Below are 23393 nucleotides of genomic sequence, written 5' to 3'. Positions count from 1 at the left end.
CATAGCCTGGGAACCCAAACTGTTATCTGGGTGGAGGAGGTGCGCTTGAGCGTCTTTTCTCTAATAAATATTGTGGTTAAGCAGTGTGTGTGTGTGTGTGGGGGGGGGGGGGGGGGGGGGGGTTGTGTTGTCAGATGTGCAAAGAATTTACTTCCCGTAATAACCTCAGTGTGACCCTGTCAGACGCAGTCAACCATTCCTGCAATGCCAAACAGTATATCTCTTTTTTTTCTGAAAATGAACTGATGATTAGGGGTGCTTTTTTTGTAATTCTCCCAATGTTAGCCAGGCAGCAGCTTTTAGCATTTTGTCGTCACATTTGAGAGCATTTTGTTTTCATGTTGTGAGGAGAGGACCCCCCCCCCCAATGCCCCCCAGGAAGGAAGTGCATAACAGACAAAGACAGCGGTTGCATTTTTGTCATCCTCATGATTGACAGGAGATTTGTGAGCAAACACTGTACTTGACTTGATCAAGTGTCTTGGCAAATAGTTGGATTACATATTGCGGATGGTGTTTGACAGTTACGCAGCTTGTTCAACTTGTTCAATTATGCTGGTATTTTTGAATGCTTTGTCAATGTTGTCATTTGGTAACGATGTTGCTGCCGTGTCCTTTCAAATGAAAGTAAGTTTGAGTAAATGGGAATTCCATTCCATCGGCGCCGACTGCCTTGGATTTTAAGTCAATGGTCCACGCCCAATCCATAGCCAAACCAGTCCAAACCCACGCACGCCGCCAGGCCTTCTTTTCTGGGGCCTGAACCTTTCTGCTAAATCACATGACACACACACACACACACACACACACCTGGCTGAGTGTCATGGCGTCACCAAGGCAAGGGAATAGTACTTTGCACTTGAAGGATTTGCCAAAAATCACCCACGTCAAACTTGTTTTCATTTAAGGAATGCTGAGGCGGGCTTCATTTGTCATTTGCACGCCCTTCTAAAATGGACTTTGTCAAAAAAACGGCACGGCTTCATAAAATTTGGATTATTATTATATTTTTTTTTATTGTAAAAATATCTCACAGACCACTATATACAAGTATTTACATATCAAGATATACGGGTAAAAGGCGGTGAAGTGTTCCCGACGTAACAATTTCAGGTCTTCATCTTAAACGGGTCGGGGGGCAGCGGCAGATTGGTCGCATGGTGAGGACAGACAGAGACGGACGGATGCTAAAAGTCGAGCGGGTGGACGTCGTAGGCTTCCAAAGGGACGCCGTCCAACCAGCTGGCGGCGGGGATACCCAAATTCAGCGTGGTATACATCCGTGACGAAACCTCCACCTCGTCGGCTGTTCAAAAGGGGAGGAGAGGGTCACTGGCTTGGAAAGGGAGAGTCCCACTTTGACCATCACTCACAAGTCAATCCCTTTGCCCTCTGCCCTTTGGCCTTTGCCCTTTGCCCACTTCTCTTCACCTGAACATTCGCTCCATTGGCTCCCAGGACTGAAGCGTGGGTACTGGATGACCTTGTCCTCATGAAAGTTCATCTCCTGCACGTCCCTTTCTAGTCGCCTGCAAATCTGGACAAATAACGGGGGCATCAGCTCCCTGCGTCTCCGCCCTTTGAAAAAAACGTGCCTGGAACCTTGCTCACCTCCACTACGTCGTCGTATTCGGATTGGTATTCTGGAGGGCCGCGGCGAGAGAGAAAGCCAAGGGAGACGCATTTGATTAGACCTCAATGGCGGCTCTTTCTTTGGCTGACCTTTTTTTGTCAAATTTTGCTTCATTCTGGCCACTGGGGCGGCTTACCGGGGCTGCGCTCCGGCGAAATCTGGAATTTCTCTTGGAAACTGCCGGACGGGTGCTGGTGCAACTCAAACGAAAGGGCATCTGAAAGGAAAGAAGAAGAAAAAAAGCCCGCATTTTCATTTTTCGCTTCCGGAAAAAACAAAAGATCCGCGCACTAGGCTCCACGCCTCGCCCCGCTCACCTTCTCTCGCGTCCATGGCCACCGTGCTGTCCACTACGTTCTCCCGAGCGAAAGGCCCGCACGAGCGCAGAGGGTCGGCCGGCGATGTCGTCGATGTCGGCGATGGCGGCGATGGCGGCGACTGACAATCGCTGTCGTCGCTTTCCTCGGCCAGCGATTTGACCTGCTTCCTGGACTTGGCTTTGCCACGCTTTTCTGGAAGAAGGAAGACGAGGGTTGGTTCTCCCTGGGCGGGGCCACGGCGCCAGGGAACTCACCTTTGAGTTTCTGGGGCAGTATGCGGAAGACCCGCACGGCCGAATGGCCCTTGTTGACGCTCTTGTCCTTCACCTCCTCGACGTCGGGCAGCGAGTTCAAGGCGCAGCGGAAGTTGGCCTTCCACGTCTTGGCGTCGGGAGATCGGCCCTCTGCGTATTTTCCTAAGGGGGGGGGGGGGGCGACCGGTCGGGGTTTAACGGCACGTCGGCCGGAGCGTGGGCGGGGAGGGCCTCACCCGTGTGGATGGCCCACATCTTGAACAAAAAGGCGTCCTTGTCCACGTCCCAGCCGAAGCGAGCGGCGTGCTTCCAAGGGATGGAGAACATGGTCTTCTCCTGGAAGCCCAGATTCCACGTTATCCCATTGGCGGGCAGACGGACAAACAGACAGACGGACAGACAGACGTCCGTCCGTTTGCCCGTCCGCCGGACGGAGCGGTGCGACTCGACGCCTTTCGTAGAGCTCACCTCGTCCAACCAGGCCAGGCCGGTGACTTTTTTGTTCTCGATCATGTTCACCAACCACGGCCGCATCTTCATCCTGGACACTGGCATTTTAGGGCTGAAAAAAAAACCCAAAAGAAACAAACGAGGGAAATGAATGCAATTGAAATGGAATGAATGGATCTTCTTTTGGCGCTACGGGACGTAAAGGGCGGCGAGGTCGCTGGCCTGTCCGCCCACGCACTTTCATGCCTCTCGCCTGAGATTGCGAGAGTGCACCCATGGGTCACGACGTGCAATTAGTCGTTTTGTCACTAAATCCTAAAGCGCATTTCTCTCTTTTTTCCCTCTTACAAACTCATTCCAAGTTTTTTTTAACTCCATTGTCCATCGAGCAACTTTATAAGGCATAAACTTGAGCATCTTACTCTTTTCCACTTACAAGTTCTTTAGTGATGACGGTGAAGAAGGAAAAAATGGAGAAAAAAAAAAGAATCCCCACGATAGAAGACTCGCTCCTGAAGAATCCCTCCTCTTCTTGCTCTTGAATGATTCCTGCCGTAGGCCAGCCAGGTCAGACTTGTGTCTTCTTGCAGAAGTCGCGCGGCAGCAGCCTTTTTATAAGCACAGCAGGATGGTAATCCCCCTGCAGGAGAGGGAGGGCTGCGCTGTAAAAAATGTCCTCGCTTCAAAGAAAAAAACAGGCACCTTGCATCGGGGTTTGGCCCGAAGATGCGCCCGAAAATGGGCAATTTCACCTTGAGTGGAAGCCCGCCGTCCAGAATAATGCTCAAGACTCCCGTTCACAGCCCAATGTGCCCAATTTACTCGCATAACAGTCATTTTCAGCCCAAATCATACACCGCCTTTGCTTGATGTCGTTCAAACGTATTCATTCTCAATGTGTCAATCCACAAAGTTACAAAATAAAGAGTTCCCCGTTGACACAGCTGTGGTGTGTCCCCTTTTTGTGCACGCTCGTTTCAATGTTTTTGTCATTTTTGCATGTTAGTGTTGGTGGAGGACGAACACTTTTTACAGCGCAATGCGCAGGCGTACGAGTGGCCCGTTTCTTCGGCAGCTCTGGCTATTTCCTCGAAGTCACGTGGTTTGAATGGACGCGGAAGTCGAGCGTTTTGGCCCAGGTGTGGTTGTCTTTTGTGGCCTATTATTACAGTTAATTTCGGCCCTTTGTCTAAAGTTTAGACAAACAAAGAACTAGTTTGGTTTCTGTGTTATTGCTGTAAACGCCGACTATGGAATATTGGCAGTGCACTGATTTGAAGAACCTGTTTATACGTAAAACTATGGAGAATTAAAATGATCTCGTTTTTAAATAAACAAAAAAACACGTGAATTTGAGTCCCTCAAAATTGAACGTATTCTGAAATACAAATACTGCATCGAGTTTTCTCACTACAACGACGACCAAGCAACCATGTGATAGTTTTCATATTTGAAAGAATCCACAAACATTCCAGATTGCACCAACTCTTAACTGACGTCGTCGTAAACACGCGCAGGCATTCAGGAGAAGCCCAAGGCTTTCACTGAAATGGTGCGTTGATTAAAGTAGCCGCTGGGGGCGACAACGTGCTCCACTGAGGTGCCTTGTTATCCGGGTTATCTTGCGCCATGACGTTCGTTCGCGCACGCACGCACGGCAGAAAACCAAACGAAACCAGCGAGGGTAGTGGGCATGCATCGAGGTCGCTTGTGATTCCATGACAATGTCCCGGTTGTTTCTCCCTGACCTCGTCTGTGGGGGTTCCCTACTTTTTTTGCGTGTGGAAGGAAACCGAAATTGAGTGATGAAAATCACGTGACTTTCCAGAAACTGAGAGAGGGCCAGAGTGTTTGTGTACAACTTTTTGGAAGTATGATATTCCTTAGGGGTACTATAGGTGCTATGCACACCCACCGTACATGTAGTGTCGTGTGGTATTTTCTGGTACGTTTTCAGTTCAGTGACAAAAAAATATCTTTTTAAAAATGCAATTGGTTTGACCGATCACTCCATTTTTTTTTAAAGAAAATGCAATGCTATTTGTTCATATTATACCGCGTGAAATCAAATGATAAAGATAATTTGGCCACGGTCATCTTGGTCCTCCCTCTGCCTCCCTATACGTATACATCAGCCCACCTGCAGGTTACTTGAGTTCAGTGGGCGTGGCTTAGGCGCCGTGACGCAACGTTGCCCCATATCAGTGACGTCATGGCTCTTCTTTGCCTCCTCTCTCTCTCTCCATCTGTGGGCGAATTTAAAAAACCAAAAAAATCCAAAATGGAGAAATATGGCTTCTTTTTGTCCCACCATTTTAAAGCGCAAATCCCATCGGTGATTCTTTTTTTTTTGTTCGTAGCGGGAGGATGTGCTCTGCACCGCCTTGACGCCACCACTCCCCCTCTCGCCATCTCCCCCTCCCCTCCTCCCTCCCTCCCTCCTCCTGCACTCCCCCCCCCCCTCCTTAATCTCCAGATTGCCGGTGCCTCTTTGCAGCAAGCATCGCCTCCGTCCAGTCCACGGCCCACGCCGCTGCCGCCGCCGCCGCCGCACAAGCCGGGACCCTCACCCCCTCCCACCCATGCAACCCCCAGTCCACATGAGACAGTCATGCTCGCCTTCGTGCTGGTGTCCGGCTCGCTGTGGATCCTTTTGGGTGAGTCTTTTCGTCATTAACCGTCATTATTGTCCCCTCCCTCCTTCACCTTGGTGCCTTCGAATGGGGGAGGGTGACGCAGCCTGCGCCATATATTGCCCTCTCCTCGTTCCATTTCATCCACCCCCCGACCCCTTTAAAAAAACAAAAATAGAATGCGATGGAAGGGATTTATGCCAGATGCTAACCCAAGCCAAGGCCAGTGACATCAGGGAAATCAATTCCGCCTTCTGGGTACTGCGTAAAAAGGGACCAATGCAGCGAGAGTGCCCAGAAAAGGTTATTCTCTTCTTCGTTCCGATGTCCTCCGCCATGCATCATGGAGATGGAGGGGGGGGGGGGGGTTCTCATTAGTTCCAATGACGTGGAGATCCAAGCCGATTGGACGAGGGGACGGGAGCTGTCCACCAGAGAGGCGGTGCTGGAAAAGATGGAGGGGGAGCAATTGTGGGCCTGGTAGCACACGTGCCTCTTCGCTAGCTCTCTCCCAAATATTATCATCGCCGCTCTGTCACCGTCGCTAGTTCACGGCTACGGGGACATTTTTCATAGTTTGAACGGCCAGGCCGTCATAGTTTCATAGTTTGTGGCGCTCCGGCGTGGCTCGCTGGCTGTCCATCGGCAAATTGACGGAGCCCGTCCCGTCCGTGCGTGGTGGTGCACAAAGCACGTGCGTTACGTGTTCAATTCAAATGGAGTCGTGAGCAACGGTGGGAGCGTAAAATGACACCCGGCAGGCCGGCCATCCGTCCCTCAGCTGGCCCCCGGTGGCCATTAAAAATGCAAGGGTGCCTGCCATCCTACTCCTTGCTCTTCTTGGAATTTGAATCCACCGCCGTTTAGAGGTCATTTAGTGCTAACTGCCACGGATGGGCATTTGCCGCCGGGCTCCTGGGGGAAATGGAACGGGATGGTTTGGCAGGCCCAAATCCAGGTTAGAGGCGTCCATCCGTCTCAGCCTTAATAGGCTTTGGCGTGCTCAAGCTGGACGCTTAGCGGCCGCGACATGGCCCGATGGGGCGGGCCTTCCTGACGCCACCACGAGACCCAGGCGGGAGCGCTCCCTGGCCGCTGGCCGCCGCTGGCCGCCGCTGGCCGCCACCAGCTGTAGCAATAAACTTTGGAGGTTCATGCCACCTCCGCGCGCGTCTCCGGGGAGGCCGCGGGACACTCGCTTTGACATAGTGGGGGGGAGGGGAGCGCAACAGCTGAGTCAACTCCAAAAAGTGCCAGATGTCCTCCCTTGTCGGAGCCCAAACGCAAGCGGACAAAAGCCGTCCACCAGACGCGCTATTTAGGTGGACGTGCCTGCCCACGCTAACGTCTTGCGCCATTGGCCAGAGCTGAGTTCCACGCTGATGGAGAGGACGCAGGGCCGCGAGATCCTGGGCGGCCTCCGGGTGCCCGACGTGGACTTCTTGGGCTGCTCGGCCGCCTCGGCGCTGGTGGGCGCGGGCGCCCTGGCCGCCCTGCTGGCCTACTGGCTGGCCACCAGGCCGCGAGCCATCAAGCCCCCCTGCGGCCTCCTGCACCAGTCCCAGGAGGTGCCGGTAAGAGCGGACGGCCGGCGGCCGGTTTGGATTTTGCCCGAGGCGTAGACCTGTCAATTTTCCCGCAGCTTGAAGGCGGGGCTCGCAGGTCCATGATGGGAGACGCCTCCAAGCTGCTGACTCATTACCACGACGACGCCAGGACAATGTACGAGGTCTTTCGACGAGGCCTCCACATTTCAGGTAGGCGCCGAGCGACTCCCCCCCCCCCCCCCCCCCCATGGCTTAAGCGCTCCCACGGGTTGGCGGAGGCGTCAACTGAGAAGCGCTGCTTACTCGCTCGCAGGCGACGGCCCTTGCCTGGGCTGGCGGCTCCCCAATCAGCCTTACAAGTGGATGTCCTACAAAGAGGTGAGACGGAGCGCCGTGAGGCCGGCCAATGGCTCCCGGCCAATGGCTCCCGGCCAATGGCTCCCGGCCAATGGCTCCCGCCGGGCACACCCACTCGGGGTCCGATGGCTGGGGTCCTTGCAGGTGAGCTGCCGGGCCGAGCATCTGGGATCGGGCCTGCTGCACCAGGGCTGCCGGGCCAGACCGGACCAATTCATCGGAGTCTTTGCTCAAAACCGTCCCGAGGTCAGGCCGTCACAGCTCCCTCCCTGAGGGTTGCCCCAACCCCCTCCTCTAAAATAGCCATTCTTGCTTTTTTTCGCCCCCAGTGGATCATCGCCGAGCTGGCGTGCTACACGTACTCCATGGCGGTGGTGCCCCTGTACGACACGCTAGGTCCCGACGCCATCCGCTTCATCATCGACACCGGTAAGAGCCCAAATAGACTCGGGACGGAGCTTGAGGTGGCGCCGACGGAAGTGGCCGTGGCTTTTGAAGCCGGACGACCGTGTGTCCGCAGCCGACATCTCCACGGTCATCTGCGACAAGGCCGACAAGGCCGTGGTGCTGCTGGCCAACGTGGAAGGCGGCCAGACGCCGCCGCTGCGTCGCATCGTCCTCATGGACGCCCTGGACGCGGCGCTGGTGGAGCGCGGCCGTGGCTGCGGCGTCCACGTGCAGGCCATGGGGGAAGTGGAGGTACGCACGGCGTCGCCCCCATGACATTTGCGTGCGTGCGTGCGTGCGTGCGTGCGTGCGTGGGTGGCATTCCCGCGATGCCCTCGCCGTGACATCTCTGGGCTTTTTTTTTCTCAAAACACGGCAAACGGGTTTGTCAGCGGCGGCGTGCGTTTCCACGGAAAGGCGAGCGCTTGCCGGCAAAGAAATATTGGATGAATTAACCCGCCTCCTATGTGGCCCGCAGGCGCTGGGCCGAGATCACCATCGCAATCCTTTAGTGAGTATTGACGAGCGGAGCCAGCGGTCAGAGCACCTTTTGCAATCACCCGTGTGTGGACAATGCACATTTGGTTGTTTTGCCGCCTTCACTCTCCATGAGACCTTGTCTTGTCGAGAGAGACGTTGAACTGTGTCTTCCTTCAGCCTCCCTCGCCAGAGGACCTTTCCATCGTTTGCTTCACCAGTGGAACGACAGGTGACCACAGATAACCCTCCTGAGTCCATCCTTTTGGAGGCGCTCTGTGACATGACCAATAAAGTTATCCAATCCAATCCAATTTGGCATAAATGTCCTTTTTTTGCTTTCTTCTTCTTCTTCTTCTTTTTTCTACGTCTCCGACTCAGGAAACCCCAAGGGCGTGATGCTGACCCACGGGAACGTGGTGGCCGATTTCTCGGGCTTCCTCAAAGTGACCGACGTGAGTGGGGAGAATGGCTTGGGGGGGGGGGGGGGGGGGGGGGTTGTTTGTTTTTGCTTTCGTCTTTTCTTTTCCGGCTCATTTTTCTTCTTCTCCTTTTGCAGAAAGTCATTTTCCCCAATCGGGACGACTGCCTGATTTCCTTCCTGCCGCTGGCTCACATGTTCGAGAGGTTGATCCAGGTAAGCGTGGAAAGGACGCCTTCCTTCCACCTGATGTCTTTTATCCCAAGAAGAGCAAAAGGCGGCGCTCTGACTCTGTATTTCCCAGTCGGTGGTGTACTGTCACGGGGGCCGCATCGGCTTCTACCAGGGCGACATCCGCCTGCTGCCGGACGACATGAAGGCCCTCCGGCCCACCATTTTCCCCGTGGTTCCCCGCCTGCTCAACCGCATGTACGACAAGGTGAGATTTGGAACGCGCACGGGGAGGGGGGGGGGGGGGGGGGGGTCATGCCGTTTTCTGGGCAACTGGTCAGAGAAACGCTAACCGCTGGCCCGCCCGCCCGTCCGCCGCCGCCGGCAGATCTTTAGCCAGGCCGACAGCCCCTGGAAGCGCTGGCTTCTCAACTTTGCCGCCAAGAGAAAAGGCGCCGAGGTGGCCCGCGGCGTCATTCGCAGCGACAGTCTCTGGGACAAGATCTTCTTTGGCAAAATTCAGGTAAGCCACGCTTCCGGGCCACGCCTACCGAATACCTCCGGGCCCTACGAAAAAAGCCCAGACCAAAAAAAAAGTTATATGTGTTTGTTTGCATGGGTGGCAGGCCAGCCTGGGTGGGAGACTAAGGATGATCATCACGGGGGCGGCTCCCACTTCGCCGACGGTGCTGGGCTTCCTCAGAGCGGCTTTAGGATGCCAGGTCTCGCACGCACACACTGATTCAAGTTCAACTCAAATGACCTTGAAGCAATGGTCAGACCAAAATATAGTGGTTGCAATTGGCACATAGGTTGCCTGTAATGATTTTCATGCGGGTCACCCGGGTTTTCCTGCCGTCTGATCGCTATTTTTGCCCAACGCCAAAAGTCGGTGCGCCTTCCCGTCCAAAGTGATTCCCCATTCCTCCCGCAGGTGTACGAAGCGTACGGGCAGACGGAGTGCACGGCCGGATGCACCTTCACCACGCCCGGCGACTGGACGCCAGGTGAGCGAGCGCCGCTTATGCAACGGGACGCGGGATCTTGATCCCACTTCCCAGAGGTTAGGAAGGCGCCATAAAAGAAAGACGTGGACACGATAGACAAACGTCAGTCAGAATGAGGTTACTAGCACGATCGGAGTTGGGATATTTTTTTTGTCTAGGTGACTATTCAAAGTCAGGTATACTCTACAAAGGGTTAAAAGTGTCAAGTGTCCAATTGGCAATAGCTGTCAGAACCATGTGTCCATAAAGTCATTGTGAGCTTGCTAACAAAATGTACTACCCCCTGCTGTAGATGTACTGGTACTACAACAATATTGCACAGAATATCTTGCATGACTCGGGTTTCTTTTTTGCTTTTTATATCCATTTTTTCCCCTTTCTCTCCAACTTTGAGGTCACGTGGGCGCACCGCTACCGTGCAACCTCATCAAACTGGTGGATGTTCCAGAAAAGAACTACTTTGCTGCTAAGGGAGAGGGAGAGGTAAGTATTGGAAACTACCACCATTTATTTGGTGGAATTTCACCATTTTTTTAAATGAAGTATTCAAAAATGTGTGTTTGAGTTTTTTTTTTTCTTCTTCTTTTGTCCCCGCTCAGGTTTGCGTCAAGGGGACCAACGTGTTCAAGGGCTACCTGAAAGACCCCGAGCGGACCGCCGAGACGCTGGACCCCGACGGCTGGCTCCACACGGGCGACATCGGCAAATGGCTGCCCGTGAGTTTTGCGCGGACGTGCCGCCGCCGCCGCCAACACCGCGACGGGAGGACTTAGCGCTCAGGAACTTTTTTGCAGAACGGCACGCTGAAGATCGTGGACCGAAAGAAGCACATCTTCAAGCTGGCCCAGGGCGAGTACATCTCTCCCGAGAAGATCGAGAACATCTACATCCGCAGCGAGCCCGTGGCCCAACTCTACGTGCACGGAGACAGCCTGCAGGTCCGTCCAATCCTCCCCCTTCTGCCCCCGCCTCCGCTCCCCCGACCTCTCCGAGCCGTTCCCCATCTTTCTCTTCAGTCGTGCCTGGTGGGCATCGTGGTTCCGGACCCGGAGGTCATGCCGTCCTGGGCCAAGAAGAAAGGCATCTTGGGTACCTACAAGGACCTGTGCAAAAACACGGTAGGTGGTGGCGCACTGGCCGACGAGCGGGGTGTGGGGACGTGGCATTTTTCCGGGGGTGGTGACGGAGCACCGCCCGGCGTCCACAGGAAGTCAAAAAGGCCATCCTGGAGGACCTGGTGCGTCTGGGCAAGGCCAGTTCTCTGCGCTCCTTTGAGCAGGTGAGTGAGCGAGCCAGCGTCCGTGTCAAGAAATGACATCCGAAACGCGGCGGGCTTTTTTAACGAGGCCAAACCGCTGTGCCGGCGCTCCATCCGCGCGCGGCCAGGTGAAGAACATCTACATCCACGGCGAGATGTTCTCCATCCAGAATGGCCTGCTGACGCCCACGTTGAAGGCCAAACGGCCCGAGTTGCGGGAGTTCTTCAAGGAGAGGATCGAGCAGCTCTACAGCGCCATCTCCATGTGATGATGACAAAAACGACCATGTTTTTTTTGGGGGGGGGGACAAGAAGCAAAAAGAACAAGATCAACGACGACAACATAACCCCCCCCCCCCCCCCCCATCCAGATAGTCATGCAACACTTTTACATAAAACATCCAGGACATGATTTTTTTTAGTTTGTTGGTAGGTTCACGCAAGGGTGCCTCCTGCCTTACCAGTAGTGGCTCGGCCATTTGTGAGGAGTACCCCCGACCGACATCCACCTTTTCCTTTTACTTGACTTGACTTGACTTCCTTTTTGTTTTTCCCCCGCATAAGGGACAAAAAGCAGGAGTCGCCGGTGCAGTGCATGCAGTTGTTTCCTGGTGAAAAATACTGAGCGACCGTTCACTTTTAATCAAGCAGCGGCTTTTACTTGATTTGACTTTTTTTTATTTTATAAATCACACACGCGCACACACACACAGGTATTGTAGAGCTTTTCAAGATTGTTGTTCCGTAGCGTGAACATGAATTATGTACGTACATACATGACAGCTACACCATAGATGTGAGCTTATTTATTGACTCCTCGAGTCTGCAGTTTGAATGAGATTTTCCCCACTTCTTTTTCTTTTAATTGAGTGCGTCTAGAGCGGGGCAAAATGCGTACCTATTTATTTCTTTGATTTGGCAGTCCAACAGCATATCCTTATTATTATTATGATGATGATGATGATGATGAGTGGAGGTATGAGGGAGAGCAGGTCCACCAAATAAACAATCTGAAATGATTTTGAACCTGTCTCCTTTGATATTTTGTATTTGGACGGACCCTAGTGAGGATAAAGCGGTTCAGAAAGCGAGATGAGATTTTCAAATGTTCATCCAGAAGAATCTTAATGCTAAACATAGGGGAAGAAGTACTGCAGCTGGACCAAATTGACCTTAATTGGCTGGCAAAATAAGAGGCAAGTGTCTACCCTCGTTCATAATATATCATTTGAAGAACGAATGTGTTTAGTGCATGACAACACAAACAATCAAACAAAAAGTTATCTTTGGCTCGTTTACGACTATGCCGATCTTGACTGGACGCTAGCTAAGGTGGCTGACGTTAGCTGGCTAGCTAGCTAGCTACTCCCGAATAAGTTTCAAACTAACTTAGCAGGTGGCTATTTCCTTTATTTCCCAACTGACAGGGTTTCAAATGAAGCGTCACTGTGTCAAAGCAGACAGGACTTTCAAGCTCCCTCCGTTCCGGCGACCGGGTAAGAAAAACAATTGTTTACACGACCAAATATCACTTGTAAATGCGCAAATTGGTCTCCAAGCTAGCGGGGATTCGTCCTTTTAGAAGAGGGAAGGCATGCAGCTCGATTGCAGCAGTCGGTCACTTTAATGGAACGTTTTCGATGACGTTAAAACGAGCGTGCTGCAAGAGCCGAATTAAGTCATTGACTGCCACTGACGTCGATAGATAGACGTGCTGTTTCGATTCAAAAAAGAGCATTGGCTGCGAGTGCTAATGTTAGCCAAAGTCAGTGCCATTCTTGACATTAGAACTGGGATGTTCCTTCGCCCCGGGCCAGTCAAAATGGACGGGACGTTTCGGACCGTTAATGACTGCCAAACGGTTGATTTTATTCCCATTAGTATAAAACGTGTCAACTGCTGTCGAGTAGACCATTTTTCAATATGTCCAAAAAAGAAGAAGAAGAAAAAGTCAGTCAGTACACCCATGCAAGGGTCCTATTTGGCTTGGCATGTTGTCTTTTTTGCAGGGCCCTCCTCGCAAGTTAAACCCCATCATCACGTTGCCAACTGCATCTGGCCGATGACGACAACAACAACAACAACGACAACATCCTCCTCATTTTCACCATTAGTTGCACAGGTGACTTTGGGTCAGGCGAGGTCCAACCCAGTTGAGACTGGGATAACGGTGACACGGCTTCCCAAGAAGCCGAGTGGCTCCCCGGACCACGTTGACTGGGAATCCTCCGCCAGCCTTTCTAACCCGGAGACTTTCAGCCCTTCCGATGGACCCGAGGTCCGCCCGGCGACGACGACGTCAACTTTTCTTTGGTCAATGTGGAGTCCCGCGCGTCGGTGACGGGAACGTTTCCTTCCTTTAACCCCCAAGGACGCCGGTCTCCGGTGGTCCGAGGTGAAGAACTCCACCCTGGTGTCCAGTGGCCACAAGCGTATCGGCACGTACCAGCCCGTCGACCTGACGCCCATCCTGGGTAAATGAAGAAGGCTTTTGTTAGGCCTCCGCTGAGGCTTAAGCACATCTAGATCGAAATGTTCCGAATCAATTTGGTCCATTTTTCAGAAACTCTGGGATATTTGAGACATGTTTTTGCTGCTTTTAGGGAGCTCTTTGGGGAAAAAATGTCCAGTGTTTTCAGACACCACCACCACTGCCATTTTGGTCAACACAGAGTGCCAAAATAGGTAAGTCCATCCCTCCATCCCTCCATCCCTCCATCCCTCCATCCCTCCATCCCTCCATCCCTCCATCCCTCCATCCCTCCATCCCTCCATCCCTCCCTCCCTCCCTCCCTCCCTCCCTCCTTCCCCCCATTCATTCAGAAATGATTCACTAACATTTTTGTCACATTTGTGCAGTGATCGGGGCGTGTGTCAATCTCGTCTGGGTAAATGATCCTTTTCATTGTTACAACAGCGGTACATTTTGTGACAAGTGCCATCCCTTTGACCCCTTGTCTATGATTGCCTTCCAATCTACAGACAACTCAAAGGGCAAGTCCCTTAAGGTAAGCAATGATGGGTTCAAATGATCTGTGAGGGTTTCAAACCAAACTTTAAAACATTCTACAAGTAGACGTATTGCATGAAAATGGATGATTTATCTTTCAAAAGCAGAAGGAATATGTTGCCTATCGCTGTCACTGTATTCTCCTTTCTTTAGTCTGCCCATGCCAGGAGGCGCATCACATACAAGAAGTTGACTAGCTCTCAAATTGCTCCGGTCACTAAACGGGAGGGCTCCCCGGAGACACCGGCTTCCCAAAAGAAGAAGGAGGAGGAGGAGGAGGTCAAGTTTTTCCACTTTGATGACAGCTCTTCCCAGCAGGAGTTCTTGAGGAAAAATCGAAAGCGGTACGCCTTACTCACAGGCTTTCACTTTGAACCGTCTGTGCCGTAATGCGGAATAGTTTCCCCCCCAAAAAGTCTGTTTCTCGAAGTTAAGGATTTTTGTCAGACTTTCAAAGTCGACGTTTATATTGATAAATGACCGCTAGATGTCAGACGTGTGTAACTGGACCAATGGGATTTTTTGGATTATGTACTGTTAAGTAACCACGTCCGTGGTATTTACACCCATGAAGTGTTTCGTGTACTTTCATTCAGGCATTCCGTCCACGTTGCAGTGTCTTGTTTGAAGGCGTTTACGCCGGGTGAAGAAAAAAAGTGTGATAATAAATAATGTATTCGTTTGCAAGTTCGTCTACGGCGCATTTGTGTTGGTTCAGCCATGACACGTTGCCCTACGCCAAACATCAACAGAGGGCCCACCTTTTGACCACGTGGTATGGACTCCAAAAATAACCAGCCAGTCCGATAATTCCCTCGCCCGTGCAGCCAATCAGAAAAACGCTGGGCTAGTCCGGTTGCCAAGTGGCTCCCGTGACTAAGCTTGTCATATGACTATGACACCCATGGAGACGGTTACAAGGAACAAGATTGGCTCGTGGATTTGAAGAGGAAGAAAACAAAACGGAATAGTTTGTCACCCCCCCCCCAAGAGCAAGCCCTTCACATTTTGGTAGAGAATGCCTCCGACTCTGTTTCAGAAACTTTTCAACAAGAGGAGCGCCTTTTCGCCACCTCCGCAGCGATGTAACAAAGACGAGCCAGCTTTCAGGTAGCTCATGCGGACGCGTGCGTGCGTGCGTTACGACTACACTATTTACCAATTGAACGCTTTCTCATGCTTTATGACGTCTTTTTATTGAACTGGGAGGCTGTGGCAATGTGTCAGTTCGGCTTTGTATAAAGTGGGCGACTTGTTACGGTCTGGCGAGGGGTTAGCCCGCTAGCGAGCTAGCTGTGCTAACCCAAGGCAAGAGTGTCAAGCGCCGTCGTACGTAAAATACTTCCAAGTGACTGTGTCGCATGTTTGTCACCCCCGCGGCTACTTGTGTGAGTGTATTGCAGTCACGTGGCTTTTTTGGTTATCTTCACACAAAAACACAGACACAGTGCAACTCGCGAGACACTGTCCCGGCTAGCGACGTGCCAAACGCGACCGGCCCGTGTGACGTCATCACGTCTCAAGCCACTCTAAAGTCGTTGGATGGCATTGACGGCGATAGACGTCCATCCGCCGTCACCGACAGGCCGGCCAAGGTTACACATCGGTCGACTCGTGGCAACTAGTGTTTAAGTTGTCACTGATTTTGCCCCAAACTTCTAGCCACCGAGGCCAATGATTCCGGCTGGTGTCCACTCCCCAAAAGAAGAGAAAGGCCGGCTTAGTGCACGGCCGACATACTTTCGCAACCTAGCCTGTGTCATGTGAGGCTTTCATCAATCACATGCCTGTCCACCGTGTGTGTGTGTGTGTGACAACACGGTGTACGATGATGATTATGACAGTCAAATTGCTTTGGAGGCGTTATCAAATGGCCACGCTTGGAAGTTGGGGTCATCTCATTCAAATGAATATCAGGAAAAGCCTGCCCACCGCTCACGCCGCAATCACCTGACCCGTCTCGTGTGGTGCGACGGGAGTCGGCTGTTATTCTTGGCGGCCGAGGGAGCCGTCCCGGGGCAGCCGCCGCCGGTGCAGTCGCCGCCATGCCCAGGTAGGGACTAAGTGCATCTTTCTTTGGTCCAAAACGGAGCACTTCCTTTCGGATCAATATTTGTCGGCATTTTGACGGGGCGCGGTTGACAGAATGCCTTTTGTATCTTCCTTTTGCCTCCGACCTCTGGCTGTCATCTTCCAAACAAAGGCGTCAGTCAAGTGGGCCGCCGTCTCCGCGTTGTGTTGGCCATGGCACCGAATGTGTCAACAAGCCGCGGCGCGCTTTTTCCGGGGATTTAGGATCAAGTGACGCCCTTGCCAATGGCTTTTGTCTTGCCATACTAATGTAATAGCTTTCCAAGATACATGCTCCAGTGTCTGTGTGTCTGTGTGTGTGTGTGTGTGTCGCTATATAAATATATACGTGTCCTTTGCTAGAGCCAATGGACATAAATCACGGTGGATTTGTGCCCAGTTGTCCATTTAAAGCCTGGGAAGCCTTTTTTTCAGCCTGAACTCTCAAGCTCAACCTGAGGCAATTTGAAAAGCCCAAGCGTATTTTGGGTCTTTGTGGCAAGGGGTCAAGCATGGTGTTGTGAGCAGGCTTCTTGTTTTGTTTCCCTGGCAGCTGGCCCATTCCTCAGCTGGAGCCCGCTCACATCCGGCTGATCGTGTACCAGGACTGCGAGAGGCGGGGCCGCAACGTCCTCTTTGACTCCAACGCCAAGAAGAGGGCCGCCGAGGACGTCCACGTTGCCGTGAGTCTCGTTTGCGCCGCGGCTCGGAACCGACTATTTATTGCCGGCGGGCGGCCGCTTCTCCGGGTCCCGTCATGTGACAGGCAGTCACATGCCGCTGGCCTCCGTGTACACAAATGACACACGCACGCACGCACGCAGGCACGCACGCACTCAGGCAGGCAGAAACATTCCTCTTCATTAACGAGCGCACGACACGTCTGCTGTGCCTCCGCCGTACGTGCACAGAAGCGCCTTGTCAAGTGGGCGGGCTGACGTCTATTGCGCAAGGTGTCATTTGTCAAGAAGAATTGGTTACCGCATTCCCGCTTTGCTTTTTTTTTTGCACCGCCTTCACTCTTCATTTATCACCTTATGACCCATGACACATGACGGGTTCCCCGGGGGGGTTATTCTGGGACGTCCCCTCGATTTCTCTGGGGGCCTATTTTATCCCGGGGCCACGTCCGGCCGGGTCCGCCGCCGGAAAGAATGGCGTGACGTGAGCACTTTCCATATTTATCAAGGTGTAATGGTCTCGCCCACAGGCCACGGAGGGTAAAATGTTTGGCAAATGCTTCCGGCTCCGAGCCACGGGTGGCAGCAGCAGCTCCCTGGACAGCTCGTCGTCGTCGTCCTGCGCCTCGGAAAGCGCCAGAGAAAGCAAAGAGCCGGGCCTCCGTTTCCAGGTAGTCAAAGGGGGTGGGGGGGGGGGGGGGTCGCTTTGGGCTGGCCGCCCGGCACACTTCTCGAAAACCTTCTCGAAAACCTTTCTGTCACTCTGTCTCGCCCCGTGGCAGGCTTCCAGGTGCTCGTCCGACGTGGTCATGTTGGGGGAGATGATGTTTGGCTCGGTGGCCATGAGCTACAAAGGTTCCACGCTGAAAATCCACCAAATTAGGTGAGGGGAATCTTCCTTCTTTTTTGGGGGGGCGACGGCGGTCCCCCTCTTCTCACCGGCGTCCTTTGGGCACTCGTCAGGTCGCCGCCCCAGCTCATGTTGAGCAAGGTGTTCACGGCCAGGACGGGAGGCAGCGTCTACGGCAGCCTCAACACGTGAGCGTGCACACACGCGCCCATGCCATGGCCTTTACCCTCATTTTCCACTTCTACTTCTTTTTCTTGCCAGGTTACAGGACAGTCTGGAGTTCATCGCGCAGGACGGGGGCAACGCCGTCCTGCGGCCCGATCAAAACACGGGGCTCCTGGGGAACCTAGGTAAGCGTAGCGACGACAAGATTTGTCTTTTGTTACTTTCTTTTTGAATTGAGCCAATGGCTAGGACGTTCACGAGGAGAGGCACTCGTTGTGGTGGCTTTTGCTTCCGAGCGGACATTTTAGCTCATTCCAATTGAGCCGTTTGGGATTAAGTTTGCTATCGAAACGGCCTCCAATTTCCTCCCTCTTTGTTCACTAACAAGGATTGTTTTTTGTTTTTTTGTGCATCTCATCCTCCTTTTGTCCCTCCCTGACGTCATTCTTGCCACCTTTTTCTCTCTCTCTGTCTGTCTGTCTGTCTGTTTTTTTCTGTCTCCTTTTCCACGTTTGTGCGGCGCAGGATTTTCTCAAGTGTGCGGCCCTCGACGGGCCTTCTCGGAACAGGGCCCGCTGCGTCTCATCAAGAGCGCATCTTTCTTTTCAGGTTGGCGAAAGAAAAAAAAAAATCTGAAAAAAAGAGCCGGCCAAACACGGCCGTCATTTTCCCTCCACTTGCATGCCTCCTCTCTTGTGCTCGCATGCTGGACGGTGGCTACGGGGCCATTTTTTGGGGGGGCGGGGGTCGCCTTTCCCATCAGACCGCTTTGCCGGCGACGGTGACGCTTTTCCCGGAGAATAATCCTAAACGGCACTTGCTGGAAATGTGTGTTTGTTGCGCCCGGATTTGACTAATGTGGTACTAACGGTGTCTTTGGGTGACTTTTGGTAATCATTGAGGTCATCTTTAGCCTCCAATTATCCTGACTGTAAACCACTTCTTTGCAGTCTGCTTTGGAGATTTTTTCCAAGATGGGAACGGCGCCTCGATTATTTGTCAAATGGCATGTGTGAAGTGTTGCACGATGCATTTTTTGTACATGTGATGCCAGGCTGGATTCAGGCCACCATTGGACGCTCTGCTTTTGCCTCAATTTAGTGCGTCGAGTGTCAGAGTCCAGAGCAAACGGTTGAATTGGGCACCAGTCCAGCCTGGCACTGCTCGGGATGGACCGTCTTTTTATCTCGTGCCCTTTGTCTGTGTCTCTTCCGGATCAGGCCACAGTCACCCCGTGGACATGCCGGGGCGAGGGCCGTGCGACGAGCCAGACAGCGGCATCGCCCGTTCAGGTGGCTGGACCGGCGCGGGCAAAAGGGGACTCGCGGTGTTGGAACTCTGGACGGATCCGTCCGCTCTTACTCCAAAGAAAAGTCCAAATGATTTGAATGAAATGTTTCGTCAGCGTCCCTGAGCAGCCTCCTGATCACGCCCTTCCCGTCGCCCGGCTCTTCGCTGACCAGCAGCTGCGCCTCCAGCTACCAGCGGCGCTGGCGGCGAAGCCAGACCACCAGCCTGGAGAACGGCGTCTTCCCGCGCTGGTCAGCCCGTGGGGCGCCGGCCGACCCGGGGGGTGGGGGGGTGGAAGGGGGGGGGGGCTCCGCCCACTCTCCGGGGCCACGCCCGTCAACCTCTGCCATCCGTCCACCCGGCAGGTCGGCGGAGGAGAGCTTCAACATGTCGGACGAGAGCGGCGGGCAGGGCCTGGGCCGCAAGAAGAAGATCGCCATCGGCGTCATCTTCACGCTGTCGTCCGACCCCGAGGAGAACGGGCGCTTCCAGGACTTTTTCTTCTCGCACTTTCCCCTCTTTGAAAGCCACGTGAACAAGCTCAAGAGCGCCATCGAACAGGTGAGCCGGCGCCCCCCGCAGACAGTCAGCTGTCACATGGCAGCCACTGACTGACATTGTGATGAAATATTGCTTACGCGGTGGCGGTGGTGGCCCGGCGGCGTTCCTGGCGCGCCGCCTTCTCGTAAATTCCAAAGAGTGAGAACTTAGAAGGCGTGACGTGTGACCCCCCCCCCCCCAACCCCCCTGTTCCCACAAGGCCATGAAGATGAGCCGACGGTCAGCCGACGCCAGCCAGAGGGCCATGGCTTACAGCCGGATGGTGGACGGCCTCATTGAATTTCGGTAGGTAGACGCCACTGACGACCCTGTTGCGTGCCTGGAGGTTAACCCGCCTTAGGTCACACGGCGGCGGTGGCGGCAACCCTAGCCGACCCACTCTGGAATGGCCAAGCGGGCGGGCGGGGCGCAAACAAAATAGCCGCGCATTCTCACCTCGGGGCCGGGGCTAAATTTAACCGTCCTGGCCCGTGCCTCCCTCCCTCCGCGGCCACCTTTGACCTGAGGGAACGCCACAAAAGCACGCCGGGCGGGCTCTGTGGTGACGTGCCTACTGGTGAAAGCTAACCTATGAGGGAGATTTCTTAATGGTGCGCCGCCATTGTTCACCAAGAGGCACTCATTGAACACCAGCTGCTCAAATGAGAAAGGCAAATAAAAAGGAAATGAATAGCGCACGGCACACACTGCGGAGTAACCTGCGACGTGACGGCCAAGCGCTAAACCTTTGAGTTAATATAATGCTTTAAAATAATAATGCTTTTTAAAGGCCACTTTGTTCCGCAGGTGAAGACGAAAAGTTGCCCCACCCTGATTACTTAATTCTTGTTCTCGGCACACACACAAACACGCACTAAACCAGTTTTAGATGACTGGCGGGATACAGCACTGGCAAATGCATTTTAATTTTTTTGGTCCCGGGCCGCCGGGAGATTCCCGGCGGCGGCGGGCGGCGGCCGCCTTCTCTCGGTTCCCCCACAATAATAGGTTGGTTGCGGTCCCGGTGTTTGCAGGATGACCATATGCGACCTGTACAGCATGCCCCGCGTGGCCGAGCCGGTGTGGCTGAGCATGATGTCGGGCGCCTCGGAAAAGAACCACCTGTGCAGCCTCTTCATGCGAGAGTTTTCCTCGCTGGTGGAGCAGGCCTCCAAGAACCAGTTGAGTCACACGCTTTGAAAATTGCAAAATTCGGGGGGCGGGGGGGGGGCGCGGCTTCGCCAAATGGACCGGGTGAGCGCGTTAACCAGCGGGCGGCCAGTGACCCAACGTCCTCTTTCCCCCGGGCAGGTTCCTGGCGGCCTTGCTGACGGCCGTCCTGACCAACCACCTGGCCTGGGTGCCCACGGTCATGCCCAACGGCCAGCCGCCCATCAAGGTCTTCCTGGAGAAGCACTCGTCGCCGTGCGTGGACATGCTGGCCAAGACGCACCCCTACAACCCGCTGTGGGCGCAGCTGGGTGAGAGAGCACGACCAAATGTCATTGGATTTGGAAGTGGATCTCACCCCGGACTTTTTGTGTGCGTGCGTGTGTGTGTGTGTGTGTGTTTGCGGACAGGCGACCTGTACGGCACCATCGGCTCTCCGGTGCGCCTGGCCCGGACGGTGGCGGTGGGCCGTCGGCAGGAGCTGGTGCAACGCCTCCTCTACGTGCTCACCTACTTCATCCGCTGCTCCGAGCTGCTGGAGACGCACATGCTGGACAGCGCCGAGGACGAGGCCATCGTCATGCCCGGCTCGCTCATCACCACCTCCTTGCGCAAGGGCGAGGTGGAGGAGTCGGACTACGTCCTGGTCACCGTGCACAAGCCCGCCGGCGACTACTTGGCCGAGGAGGAGGAGGAGGAGGAGTCCGCTCCGCCGGACGCGCCCGGGGAGGACGCCCCGCCGTCGTCTTCGGGGCAAACCGGCTCGGAAGGCCACCGGGGGAAGGAGCCCGAGGCCCGGCCCCAGACGCCGCCCACTCCCGTCGGGGACCCGCCGCTGGGCTCCTCCCCGGAGAAGAAGCCGCCGGATAAAAGGGCCCCGCCGCCTCCCGCCAAGGTCACCTTCCTCATCGGGGACTCCACCTCGCCCGAGTCGGACACGGAGAGTCGGCGGCGGAGGGTGGAGGAGGACATGGAGAAGCACAGGAAGCTCCGCCTTGTCGATCCGCCGCCCCGCCTGCAGCGGGTGTCCGGCAAGCTCCCCCCGTGGAAGCCCGAGGCGCCGGACGACGGACACTTTGACGAGTGCTTCTGCCGGGAGGAGCCGCCGGAGTCCGGGACGGCGGACCGGGCGGCCGGGCGCCGACGGGACGCCGGCGGAGACCCGCTCCGTCCCCCGGGGGATGGCGAGGAGCCCGGGCGTAAGGCGGCGCCCCCGGACGACTGGGAGATTCCGCGAAACGAGAGCTCGGACAGCGCGCTGGGCGACAGCGAGAGCGAGGAGACGGAGGACTGGCAGGAGGAGGTGACGGTGCCCTTCCCCGGGTGAGTGGACGCTCCGCGAGAGAAATGAAAATTGAAGTTGTCAATCGAGTATCGGGGAGCATTTGGGACACAAAGTCGGTGGGAAAAAAAACTCCCTTTTTTTGGCAGCTCCAAGCTGGTGGAAAACTACTCCAAGCCGACCGTGGCCAACTTTGGCCGTTCCCTTTTCGGAGGCTACTGTCCCACCTACGTCCCGGACTTTGTCCTGCACGGCATGCCCGCCGACGACAAGTTGCGGCAGAGCCTCGCCGCCGAACTGGCGCACGCCGTCCAGGTAAAGGAGGGGGAAGCCGTCCTTTAAAAAAACAAACAAACAGACAAGCGAGCGAGCAAAGCAAGCAAAGCAAGCAACTTTTGACGGCAGCATCCGGTCCTGGACGAGCCCATCGCCGAGGCCGTGTGCATCGTGGCCGACACGGACAAGTGGACGGTGCAGGTGGCCAGCAGCCAGAGGAGAGCCACCGACCCCGGCAAGCTGGGCAAGGAGGTGCTGGTGTCCAGCCTGGTGTCGGGACTGCTGCACTCCACTCAGCAGCTGTACAAGCTCAACATGTCCCCCAACTTTGTAGGTCTTCATTTTGTTTTTGACCCGTGATTGATTGCAATTGAATGGAATGGAATGGAATGGAATGGAATGGAATGCTCTTCTCCCCCGCCCCCTCAGTGCATCATGCACCTGGAGGACCGACTGCAGGAGATCTACTTCAAGAGCAAGATGTTAGCAGAGTACCTGAAGGGCCAAAAGCGAGTCCACGTCAAAGAACTCGGCATGGTTTTAGGGTGAGCGTGCACTCTTGGATGCCTGCCTGTCTGTACACATAGCTTCTTCTAGTACATAGTACATACTTGAATTGTATTCCCTGTCTTGAATTGCAGAATCGAATCCAGCGACCTCCCGCTCCTAGCCGCCGTGGCCAGCACTCACTCACCCTACGTGGCCCAGATTCTGCTGTGAGGGCGCCCGGGTGCGTCCCCATAGCCCCCCCCCCAAAACCGCTTTCCATCCTTTTTCGACCACACACTGTGCTGCTGACAGCCGCGATGCCCTCTTGTCCCACAGGAGGGTGCTGTTGAGCAAGAATTGAATGTCGTCGTCTTTTTTTCCTTTTCTTCTTCTTGGACAGCAAGCCAAAGACTTTGTTTTTACCAAAGGAGCGGGTGAGACCGGGCTGGAAACAAACTCATTTCTATGACCAGCCTGAAGTCAGGAATCGTATGATAATATGCGACTGTATCCTCGGGAACAAGGAACTTAATTCCTCTGCTTCAATTTGGACTGAAGTATCTGAAGATTCCCACTTGTCACTCTACCAATGTGTT

At 54.3% G+C, this 23393-nt stretch overlaps 3 protein-coding genes across 10 annotated transcripts; 2 read left to right on the top strand and 1 right to left on the bottom strand.

The window, feature by feature from the left end:
- Positions 1 to 1007: 1007 nt before the first annotated feature.
- Positions 1008 to 4157, bottom strand: LOC144213063 (uncharacterized). Its single transcript, XM_077741315.1, has 10 exons — positions 3410 to 4157; positions 3094 to 3297; positions 2676 to 2769; positions 2444 to 2543; positions 2208 to 2369; positions 1951 to 2145; positions 1770 to 1850; positions 1612 to 1643; positions 1432 to 1537; positions 1008 to 1306 (listed from the first exon to the last, which is right to left on the bottom strand). Exons 3-10 carry the CDS (start codon positions 2760 to 2762, stop codon positions 1188 to 1190), a joined length of 882 nt encoding a protein of 293 aa, XP_077597441.1. The 5' UTR covers positions 2763 to 2769; positions 3094 to 3297; positions 3410 to 4157; the 3' UTR covers positions 1008 to 1187.
- Positions 4158 to 5170: 1013 nt separating this feature from the next.
- Positions 5171 to 12001, top strand: acsl6 (acyl-CoA synthetase long chain family member 6). The gene is made up of 21 exons (XM_077740397.1): positions 5171 to 5314; positions 6656 to 6864; positions 6933 to 7047; positions 7151 to 7215; positions 7339 to 7440; positions 7524 to 7623; positions 7715 to 7893; positions 8120 to 8152; positions 8299 to 8350; positions 8500 to 8573; positions 8678 to 8755; positions 8844 to 8978; positions 9099 to 9233; positions 9337 to 9432; positions 9645 to 9717; positions 10112 to 10200; positions 10317 to 10433; positions 10512 to 10655; positions 10734 to 10835; positions 10925 to 10996; positions 11104 to 12001. Exons 1-21 carry the CDS (start codon positions 5269 to 5271, stop codon positions 11242 to 11244), a joined length of 2157 nt encoding a protein of 718 aa, XP_077596523.1. The 5' UTR covers positions 5171 to 5268; the 3' UTR covers positions 11245 to 12001.
- Positions 12002 to 12023: 22 nt separating this feature from the next.
- Positions 12024 to 23062, top strand: fnip1 (folliculin interacting protein 1). 8 transcript variants are annotated; one of them, XM_077740380.1, is made up of 25 exons: positions 12169 to 12307; positions 12403 to 12471; positions 12985 to 13253; positions 13347 to 13449; positions 13579 to 13660; positions 13835 to 13863; positions 13958 to 13983; positions 14139 to 14329; positions 16609 to 16738; positions 17266 to 17406; positions 17518 to 17618; positions 17699 to 17773; positions 17847 to 17935; positions 18276 to 18359; positions 18971 to 19042; positions 19156 to 19291; positions 19406 to 19601; positions 19801 to 19886; positions 20615 to 20761; positions 20892 to 21061; positions 21161 to 22073; positions 22182 to 22347; positions 22438 to 22638; positions 22738 to 22853; positions 22950 to 23062. In XM_077740380.1, the coding sequence occupies exons 2-25, from the start codon at positions 12411 to 12413 to the stop codon at positions 23026 to 23028; spliced, it is 3663 nt and encodes a 1220-aa protein (XP_077596506.1). In that variant the 5' UTR covers positions 12169 to 12307; positions 12403 to 12410; the 3' UTR covers positions 23029 to 23062. The 8 variants fall into 8 exon arrangements, with proteins under 8 accessions (XP_077596509.1, XP_077596505.1, XP_077596506.1 ...); XM_077740383.1 differs by lacking the exon at positions 13835 to 13863 and having other exon boundaries at positions 12024 to 12171; positions 13090 to 13253; positions 13893 to 13983; XM_077740379.1 differs by lacking the exon at positions 13835 to 13863 and having other exon boundaries at positions 12024 to 12171; positions 13893 to 13983.
- The last annotated feature ends 331 nt before the right edge of the window (positions 23063 to 23393 follow it).

The sequence above is a fragment of the Stigmatopora nigra genome, chromosome 19 (genome assembly GCF_051989575.1).
Source record: "Stigmatopora nigra isolate UIUO_SnigA chromosome 19, RoL_Snig_1.1, whole genome shotgun sequence".
Lineage (NCBI taxonomy): Eukaryota > Metazoa > Chordata > Actinopteri > Syngnathiformes > Syngnathidae > Stigmatopora > Stigmatopora nigra.
Note: the sequence above shows the minus strand (reverse complement) of the source record. Positions and strands in the feature narration are given on the sequence as shown.

Bases quoted from the DNA above. Each gene is read 5' to 3' on its own strand.
- LOC144213063 (XM_077741315.1), bottom strand. From the start codon at position 2,762: ATGCCAGTGTCCAGGATGAAGATGCGGCCGTGGTTGGTGAACATGATC. The intron at 2,370-2,443 runs GTGAGGCCCTCC...CCCCCCCCTTAG, and splicing joins GATGTGGGCCATCCACACGG to GAAAATACGCAGAGGGCCGA. The intron at 2,146-2,207 runs GTGAGTTCCCTG...TCCTTCTTCCAG, and splicing joins ACTGCCCCAGAAACTCAAAG to AAAAGCGTGGCAAAGCCAAG.
- acsl6 (XM_077740397.1), top strand. From the start codon at position 5,269: ATGCTCGCCTTCGTGCTGGTGTCCGGCTCGCTGTGGATCCTTTTGG. The intron at 7,441-7,523 runs GTCAGGCCGTCA...TTTCGCCCCCAG, and splicing joins TTGCTCAAAACCGTCCCGAG to TGGATCATCGCCGAGCTGGC. The intron at 10,201-10,316 runs GTAAGTATTGGA...GTCCCCGCTCAG, and splicing joins CTGCTAAGGGAGAGGGAGAG to GTTTGCGTCAAGGGGACCAA.
- fnip1 (XM_077740379.1), top strand. From the start codon at position 12,411: ATGAAGCGTCACTGTGTCAAAGCAGACAGGACTTTCAAGCTCCCTCCG. The intron at 12,472-12,984 runs GTAAGAAAAACA...TCTTTTTTGCAG, and splicing joins CCCTCCGTTCCGGCGACCGG to GGCCCTCCTCGCAAGTTAAA. The intron at 17,619-17,698 runs GTGAGGGGAATC...GGCACTCGTCAG, and splicing joins CTGAAAATCCACCAAATTAG to GTCGCCGCCCCAGCTCATGT.